The sequence below is a fragment of the Gasterosteus aculeatus genome, chromosome 5, assembly GCF_964276395.1.
Source record: "Gasterosteus aculeatus chromosome 5, fGasAcu3.hap1.1, whole genome shotgun sequence".
NCBI classification, from domain to species: Eukaryota; Metazoa; Chordata; class Actinopteri; order Perciformes; family Gasterosteidae; genus Gasterosteus; species Gasterosteus aculeatus.
In genome coordinates this window covers 3,057,871-3,067,396 of record NC_135692.1, presented here as the reverse complement: position 1 = coordinate 3,067,396, position 9,526 = coordinate 3,057,871, and the positions used below count along the sequence as shown (strand labels likewise).

The 9,526-nt window shown below is 46.1% G+C and overlaps 2 protein-coding genes across 2 annotated transcripts; both read right to left on the bottom strand.

Annotated features, from left to right (window-relative positions):
* Positions 1 to 2,430: 2,430 nt before the first annotated feature.
* Positions 2,431 to 3,511, bottom strand: LOC120819884 (high choriolytic enzyme 1). The gene has a single exon (XM_040177649.2). The coding sequence runs from the start codon at positions 3,438 to 3,440 to the stop codon at positions 2,646 to 2,648; it is 795 nt and encodes a 264-aa protein (XP_040033583.2). The 5' UTR covers positions 3,441 to 3,511; the 3' UTR covers positions 2,431 to 2,645.
* Positions 3,512 to 7,481: 3,970 nt separating this feature from the next.
* On the bottom strand, positions 7,482 to 8,564 carry LOC120819882 (high choriolytic enzyme 1-like). The gene has a single exon (XM_040177647.2). The coding sequence runs from the start codon at positions 8,489 to 8,491 to the stop codon at positions 7,697 to 7,699; it is 795 nt and encodes a 264-aa protein (XP_040033581.2). The 5' UTR covers positions 8,492 to 8,564; the 3' UTR covers positions 7,482 to 7,696.
* Between the last annotated feature and the right edge of the window lie 962 nt (positions 8,565 to 9,526).

The window sequence follows — 9,526 nt, the reverse complement described above, 5'->3', positions numbered from 1 at the left end:
CGCCGACTGCTGCGGACGTGTTCCGTGTCCCCGAGCTGGAGCCGCCGCCGACTACTGCTGACGTGTTCCGTGTCCCCGAGCTGGAGCGGCCGCCGACTACTGCTGACGTGTTCCGTGTCCCCGAACTCGAGCCGCCGCCGACCCCCCCGGAGGGTTCCCGTGTCCCCGAGCCTGCCATGCCAGAGACGTTCCGGAGCCGGCCAAATGACCGTCCGCCGGGCCGACCACCGGAGGCTCCCCGGCAGTGTGCCTATCCGCCAGGCCGACCCCCAGAGGCTCCCCGGTCGCCTGGCCGCCCGCCAGAGTTTCCTGGGTGGCCCGACCATTGTCTCTGGTTTCCCTCCCCCCCACCCCTTGTTTCGCTCTAGTGTGAGCCGCCTGGAAGTCGGCCCTTAAGGGGGGGTACTGTCACGGTGTGGTTCACTTCATGTTATATTTTGTAGTTTTCTGCCACTTGTGTCCCCGGGTAACTTCACTTCCTGCCTTGTCCTGTGATCGTCTTAATAGTTTACACCTGTGTCCAATCACCTGCACCTCCCTAGTGTATTTAAGCCGTGTGTCTCTTGTGTCACTGTTCGCGTCATTGTCTTTTGCCACGCTTGTTCTTGTCTTTCGTCCTGGATCTCTGTAGTTTTTTGCCTATGTGCTTTTGCCCCCGGTTCCTGTGTTTTTTACCTTTTTGACTATTAAAGTGTTTTGTTTGGAGAAGTCTGCATTTGAGTCCTGCCTTCCACCCTCAACCCTGACACAATAGTATCAGACGATTCGAAAAATTGGTTGAAAGGCGGTAATTGGCCAACCAAAGCTGGACAAAATTCCAGGTTCTCACTCATGCTGTTTGTCAGCCGTGAGTCCTGCACAAGAGCCTCATCCAGAGTAGTTTTTAGTACTGCTGATACAATCAGCGTGAGACTTTTCATTCTGACTGACATCTCTCAGTGGATGTCCGCTCAGGATCTGAAAATCAACCCCGGCAAGAACTACTTCTCTTTCCGGGAAAAGATTCTCCGACCCAGGACTTGGCTGTTAACTTTGGCAACTTTGTGTTAACGCCCACATTGACTCCTAAGAACCACGGTGTGACACTCGACAGCCAACTCTCCCTGACTCCAAACATCACTGCGACAACACGATTCTGTAGATGTACGCTCTATAACATCAAGAGAATACGTCCCCTTCTCACTCCGAAGGCAAGCAGGTACTGATTCAGGCTCTTGTCATCTCCCGCCTGGACTACTGCAACTCTCTCCTGGCCGATCTCCCCACTATCGCCATTCAGCCTCTGCAGCTCAGCCAGAATGCAGCAGCCCGACTGGTCTTTAACTTACCGCAATCCTCCCACACTACATCACTCCTCCACTCTCTTCACTGGCTACCAGTGGCTGCCTGCATCCAGTTCAAAACATTGGTGCTCACATAGCATGCTGTGATAAAGTGGCTTATTTGATAAAATTGCACTTTCTTCTTGATCTTCTGAGTTTGTATCCCTATGGTTGAATGTGCTTATTGTAAATCGCTTTGTATAAAAGCGTCAGCTAAATGACATGTAATGTAATAATATAATTGTTACTGTCCACACAGTGGGCTATCACGTAGATGGGTTTTTAGCCTGGTATCTCCATGTTTTAAAGGACTTATAAGGCTGTTAGTGAATTTATTTCAGGTGATTCACAAAAGCTCACAAGGGTTTTTCTTTATCCTGACAAAAACAAAATTGCCCATATAGACAATGTAGTTACAGAGTTATTACACTTTTCATCATGGTTTGGCCTTTTCTGAGAGTGGGAAAAGGTGGAAAAAGAGTCAAAACAAATCAGTGAAAATCTTGAATAAAAGATAGGAAAAGTAGTACTCTGTCTTATTAATAAGTACATAAGATTCAATTTTTTAAGTTCCCCTCTAGACTGTCCTCCACGCTTAATTGGATTTGCAGTGAAGTGAACAATGTAGTGACCAGAGTTTTATGGGCTTTTACATTAATACCAGCATGGCAGTACATAATGGCATCCCTCCTAACCATATCCTCTTGTGCCTATTTAATTAGGTTAATGCTCGAGTCAGAAGCAGGTGCTGGTCCTGTCCGAACCTCGGTACTGTAGGTACCGGTTGTGGATGGGCTACATGAGGAGCCTAACATCTCGACTGACCAACCACTTGGTTTTGTTGTTGGGAGGCATTACAGCGCTGTCTTAAAACACCCAGTTCCTGTACTGTCAAGATCATCCGACAGTACTGTACCACTAATGCATATGTGACAAACTAGGTGAGTAAGCCACAAAACAACTTTCAATTATTTACTATGGGTCAAGTGTTTTAAAGCACTTTGGCGCAATACAATGGCCTCAGTGGGACGTTACAAAGTCGTGATCAATTCAAAGTTATGGAGGGAAAGGAAATGGCTGAATAAAAAGTGGAATGTAGACGGACAAATGCTGCTATTAAACTTTATTTTGACTCAGTTTGTGCTCACATTTTTACAGGTATTGTCGGGATGAGGGAAAGAATACTGTCACAGGAAGTGAAATCTATAGTTGCAAATGATCGCAGGTTCTTGTTGTTTTTGATGAAGTAGAGATTACTGGAAAACATTTCGATTGTTTTGCTGGTTGATAACTTTGGATCAGAACTGACCGGAAGCTTTGTTGTTAGCACCCATAAAGGAGGTTGATCCTCTTGATATCCCAATAGGACATTCCGTTCCTCTGGCCGATCTGGGCGTTTGCGTTGGGGATGGGAGTGATGGAGTCCCTTCCATTGATAGAAAAGGCGGTATTTCCATAGTGCATGACGGAGGAGTAGTCGTAGGGAGTGTTCAGGTTGTTGGTGTCCTCCTTCTGGAAGTTGTAGGCATTCTGAGGGTCGATATTCTCCCAGTTGATCCGAACGTAGCTATCACGGTCGCTCCTGGTCTGCTCGTGATTGAAGCCCAGAGCGTGGTTGACCTCGTGCTGGACGATGCCGTAGTAGACGCAGCCCTGTCTGTTGAGAGAGACTACCTGTCTGCCACCTGTTCTGCCCATAGAAGAGAAGCATCCGCCTCTGCTCTCGATGCTTATGTGGTCGTTCTCGTTGCTACGGGGGACAAAGCGGATGCAGGTGCCTGTGTGGAAGGACTTCAAGCCTCTGTCGATGACCTGCGTCTCTGCGCCGGTGAACTCATTGCTGATGACGAAGGGAATCGTCACCAAGCCGTTGGAGGCTTTCTTCCAGAGGCACTGCTGGTAAAAGCACTTCATTGCATTTCTGGTAGTGGGAACCAACACGTCTCCTTCCAGCAACATCTCATTGGAGCCGTTGTTGGAGTTCAGAATCCTGGTGGTGATATCGATGCTGTCATCTTCGTCCATTTGGTCATTTGCTTCGCTTCCTTCATCAACGAGAGGATATGCTTCTGAGAACCCCAGCAGGAGCAGCAGCAGCAGACTAGCAGTGGGAGTCATCTTCACGTTGGGGCTGGTGGCTGTGGAGCTGATGTGGGGAGACTCTTTGAAGGTTGATGTTGGACAGCGCAGTCCAGGCTCTTTATACTTTCCTATACAGGTGTGTCTGCAGGAGGATAATGGGTAGTGGTCCACACTGCTCAGCCTAAATAAACCTCTCAGAGGAGGACTCCACAGACAAACATACTGTTTCAACATGGTGGGTCATCTCTGGTGATTAGATGAATAAACGCGCAAGGCTTTTGGGTGGGTCATGTTTAACTAGACATCAAAAATGTTCTTCAACCTAAAGACATCACATTGACTTAGACTAATAGTTTTTGCAAATTGGGCAAATTAGGCCTGAACAATTAATGGATGGATGTCAAAACGATGTACAAATGTTCTCAGCAGTAGCTAAATAGTATGAATGTCAGATTTAAAAAAACTCAAAACATTTTGATGCTGTCTCACTCTCCCAAGAAACAGCTTGGACAAAAAACAGTTGCAATTTTTTCAACATTGCGATAGCTGCCTTCAATTTTCAAGACCAAAAAAGTAATATCTTTATTAATGTTGGATAGATTGGTGTGAATGCACCATATGAATAATTAAACCAAACACAACGCAAATGTTTCGCATCACTCAAGCACTCCAAACACACTGCATACTTTCAGAGGACAATTTCTGAACTATTTGCATGAATCGCGCTCTTCCATCTTCGATGAGCCGTAACTTGATTCCGCTAGACTGGTCACGTTAGGCTAGGAATAAGCGGCATTAGCTGGACTAGTCATGTTAGACGACGAAACTAAATTGATCACAGGTTGGCGGGTCAACCGGAAGACCTACTTCTTTGGAACTGCAAACAGGTCACGTTAGACCAGAGTCTACTAGATTGGCGTGCAAGGACGTCTATGGTCATGAGAGGAAATCCCCTTGAATAAATTGTGTGAACTGCTTAGCGCTGATACTGCTACAACAGGCCACTGGGCAAATGAAATGCCAATATACAAGCTATGTGAATATAATGACAGTTCAGTTATATGCATGACTTACCCAACCTCCTAAAGCGTTCCAAAACCCGATTCACCATCCTGGAAGTTTGTGAATGTAGGGGCTGCAGGCAGCCCAACTGGTGGCAGGGTTGAAGAGGAGATGCCTTTAGTGTATAGCAGAGGGGGTTCCCCTTAAAAGAATGCCCCTCAGTTCTGTTGGTGATAACTTCCTTATGCGGATAACCTCTAATAGTCCAGCCAGGAATTTTAACCCTTAAGGCTGGCGCATGCTTCTGCGTCTTCAGGCACCGTTGTGTCGACGCACTCGTTTCAATTCATGGTTCTAACAGGCTTGCGTGTGTTGCAGAGCAATTCACCGCCAGAACAATAGGTGGAGTAGTTTTTTGTCGAAGACGACATGGAGAGTCACGTCTTTGTGTGTGGAAGTCATTGGTTTATTTATCATAGACTTTATTGTCCCGTGCATCGACACTGTTGCTTTTCATCGCGGACACATTTGTCCTGTATTTTCCTCCACAACTTTGTGCACCTCTCGACCGGCAAACCAACGTTTGCAGAGATCTCCCTCCATGAATCAGAGGGCATCCGCGCGTCCTTAGAGTCCGCCAAAGACAGGTTGTAGAAGTGGTCATATTTACGGATTTCTTCCGACACAAGCTCTTCAATCTGATCCGTTCTCTCGTAAACATTCTTCGTTTTAATAATGACGGTATTGTGCTATGAAAACAGAAATGTGAGACTTCGGAAAGAATGTAGCAGACCAACAAAGCCCGCGAAAAAAAAAAATGGGTCGACGCACGCATGAGGTGTGAAAAGGCACGCAAGGGACACAAAAGGGGCTCTTACGTCTGCGTGTCCTTGCGTCTCTCTGAAAACGCAGAAGCATAAACTAGGCTTCAGTCGTATGAGATGCATGTAGTGGTAAACTATGTTACAACACTGTCTTGTGCTAAAGCCATGTCTCAAGTGTCTGTATTTAACTTTGATGTGCAAAGACAGAAAGAATTAAAGATTTGCAGCTGTGTCTGAAGAAGGGAGTTAACTTGCTCTCACAGACGCTCGAACAAAGGAGCAGTGTGTGTTACCCTCATCTTCATCTGGGTGATCAGCTGCAATCTGCCGTCTCTCCAGGATTTGTTTGCTTCCGCGACCATAAAGCGGGCTAAAAATATTGTTGCCGACCCCTTTCCCCCCGGTCCAAATTGTTTGTGCCCCTTCCATCTAGCACGAGGCTGAGGTACGTCAGGACCGAGAATTCCCGCCACACAAACAGTTTCTTCCCGTCAGCAGTTGGGCTCATCAACAGAGCGCGGGTCCCCCACTGACTGACTCTGTCATCCCTTTTTCCACCAATCACTCCCTTCACACTCCACATACACATACACTGGTCACTTGTCACTTTCACATTATTTGACACACTTCAATCCTGAATTGAATGGTTAAACTGAAAAGGATGAGAAGGTCTAATGTTGGCAAAAGACTGTCTTCCAAAGAAAATTACTTCAGTTTAATTGCCGTCAGATTTGTTCGTTTGAAAATAATAAGCCTTAAGTTACCACTGATTGCGTCTATTTTAGTTCCACCTCAAAGACAGATTTTAGGGCAGCTTCTTGATTGCACTATTGTTAAACATTCTATTCTTATTTTAAGGAACAGTACCCCCAGTTACTCGGCCAGCGAAGCCGGATGCATCAGTAGCTGCCGGGACGTGTCTCTCCCTGTACACCAACAGCTGCACCTCCACTCACCAGTCCGTCAAGCTCCTGAAGTTTGCGGATGACACCACCCTCATTGGACTGATCTCCGGTGGGGACGAGTCCGTCTACAGATGGGAGTCTGACCATCTAGTGTCGTGGTGCAGTCAGAACAACCTGGAGCTCTAAAGACAGTGGAGACGGTTGTGGATTTCCGGAGGAACAGAGCCCCACCCTCCCCCATTACGCTGTGCGACTCCCCCGTCACCATTGTGGATTCCTTCCGTTTCCTGGGCTCCATCATCACCCAGGACCTCAAGTGGGAGCTGAACATCAGCTCCATCACCAGGAAGGCTCAGCAGAGGTTTCTTCCCGTCGGCAATCAGGCTCATCAACAGAGCCCGGTCCCCCACTGACTGACTCTGACATTCCACCGGTCACTCTCTTTGATACTGCACATGTCACTTTTTAACTATCATTTTTCACTCGTCACATTGTCGTCACTCGTCACTTTGTCACTTGTTCGCTAGTGCACTTTATTTTTTTATATTTTTAAACTTTTTAAATATTTTTTATTGTTAACTAACTTTATTCTCTTGTTTTATACTAACCCATAGCCTTATTCTACTAACCCATAGCATTAGCATTTCATTTTATTTTACCACTTGTGCACTGCTGTCTTGTTGTCTATTATTACACTGTCTACTGTCACACACCACATGCCAAGTCAAATTCCTGAGCAGACGTGGGTGGAGCGAGGCTTTGGCGAAATAAATATAACGTTATCCAATTGGATAAGGAAATGTCATAAGTGCCCTCTAGACTGTCCTCCACGCTTACTTGGATTTGCAGTGAAATGAACAATGTAGTGAGCAGAGTTTTATGGGTTTTTACATCAATACCAGCATGGCAGTACATAATGGCATCCCTCCTAACCATATCCCCTTGTGCCTATTTAATTAGGTTAATGCTCGAGTCAGAAGCAGGTGGTGGTCCTGTCCAAACCTCGGTACTGTAGGTACCGGTTGTGGATGGGCTACGTGAGGAGCCTAACATCTCGACTGACCAACCACTTGGTTTTGTTGTTAGGAGGCATAACAGCGCTGTCTTAAAACACCCAGTTCCTGTACTGTCAAGATCATCCGACAGTACTGTACCACTAACGCATATGTGACAAACTAGGTGAGTAAGCCACAAAACAACTTTCAATTATTTACTATGGGTTAAGTGTTTTAAAGCACTTTGGCACAATACAATGGCCTCAGTGGGACATTACAAAGTCGTGATCAATTAAAAGTTATGGAGGGAAAGGAAATGGCTGAATCAAAAGTGGAATGTAGACGGACAAATGCTGCTATTAAACTTTATTTTGACTCAGTTTGTGCTCACATTTTTACAGGTATTGTCGGCATGAGGGAAAGAATACTGTCACAGGAAGTGAAATCTATAGTTCCTAATGATCGCAGGTTCTTGTTGTTTTTGATGAAGTAGAGATTACTGGAAAACATTTCAATTGTTTTGCTGGTTGATAACTTTGGATCAGAACGGACCAGAAGCTTTGTTGTTAGCACCCATAAAGGAGGTTGATCCTCTTGATATCCCAATAGGACATTTCGTTCCTCTGGCCGATCTGGGCGTTTGCGTTGGGGATGGGAGTGATGGAGTCCCTTCCATTGATAGAAAAGGCGGTTTTTCCATAGTGCATGATGGAGGAGTAGTCGTAGGGAGTGTTCAGGTTGTTGGTGTCCTCCTTCTGGAAGTTGTAGGCATTCTGAGGGTTGATGTTCTCCCAGTTGATCCGAACGTAGCTATCACGGTCGCTCCTGGTCTGCTCGTGATTGAAGCCCAGAGCGTGGTTGACCTCGTGCTGGACGATGCCGTAGTAGACGCAGCCCTGTCTGTTGAGAGAGACTACCTGTCTGCCACCTGTTCTGCCCATAGAAGAGAAGCATCCGCCTAAGCTCTCGATGCTTATGTGGTCGTTCTCGTTGCTACGGGGGACAAAGCGGATGCAGGTGCCTGTGTGGAAGGACTTCAAGCCTCTGTCGATGACCTGCGTCTCTGCGCCGGTGAACTCATTGCTGATGATAAAGGGAATCGTCACCAAGCCGTTGGAGGCTTTCTTCCAGAGGCACTGCTGGTAAAAGCACTTCATTGCATTTCTGGTAGTGGGAACCAACAAGTCTCCTTCCAGCAGCATCTCATTGGAGCCGTTGTTGGAGTTCAGAATCCTGGTGCTGATATCGATGCTGTCATCTTCGTCCATTTGGTCATTTGCTTCGCTTCCTTCATCAACGAGAGGATATGCTTCTGAGAACCCCAGCAGGAGCAGCAGCAGCAGACTAGCAGTGGGAGTCATCTTCACGTTGGGGCTGGTGGCTGTGGAGCTGATGTGGGGAGACTCCTTGAAGGTTGATGTTGGACAGCGCTGTTCAGGCTCTTTATACTTTCCTATACAGGTGTGTCTGCAGGAGGATTATGGGTAGTGGTCCACACTGCTCAGCCTAAATAAACCTCTCAGAGGAGGACTCCACAGACAAACATACTGTTTCAACATGGTGGGTCATCTCTGGTGATTAGATGAATAAACGCGCAAGGCTTTTTGGGTGGGTCATGTTTAACTAGACATCAAAAATGTTCTTCAACCTAAAGACATCATATTGACTTAGACTAATAGTTTTTGTTTTTTGTGCAATTTAGGCCAAATTAGGCCTGAACAATTAATGGATGGATGTCAAAACGTTGTTCAAATGTTCTCAGCAGTAGCTAAATAGTATGAATGTCAGATTTAAAAAAACTCCAAAGGAATGACATTTTGATGCTGTCTCATTCTCCCAAGAAACAGCTTGGACAGAAAACAGTTGCAATTTTTTCAACATTGCGATAACTGCCTTCGATTGTCAAGACCACAAAAGTAATAGCTTTATTAATGTTGGCTAGATTGGTGTGAATGCACCATATGAATAATTTAATCAAACGCAACGCAAATGTTTCGCATCACCTCAAGCGCTCCAAACACACTGCATACTTTCAGCGGACAATTTCTGAACCATTTGCCGGAAGACCTACTTCTTTGGAACTGCAAACAGGTCACGTTAGACCAGAGTCTACTAGATTGGCGTGCAAGGACGTCTATGGTCATGAGAGGAAATCCCCTTGAATAAATTGTGTGAACTGCTTAGCGCTGATACTGCTACAACAGGCCACTGGGCAAATGAAATGCCAATATACAAGCTATGTGAATATAATGACAGTTCAGTTATATGCATGACTTACCCAACCTCCTAAAGCGTTCCAAAACCCGATTCACCATCCTGGAAGTTTGTGAATGTAGGGGCTGCAGGCAGCCCAACTGGTGGCAGGGTTGAAGAGGAGATGCCTTTAGTGTATAGCA

Coding starts and splice junctions, on each gene's coding strand:
- LOC120819884 (XM_040177649.2), bottom strand. CDS start 3,440: ATGACTCCCACTGCTAGTCTGCTGCTGCTGCTCCTGCTGGGGTTCTCA.
- LOC120819882 (XM_040177647.2), bottom strand. CDS start 8,491: ATGACTCCCACTGCTAGTCTGCTGCTGCTGCTCCTGCTGGGGTTCTCA.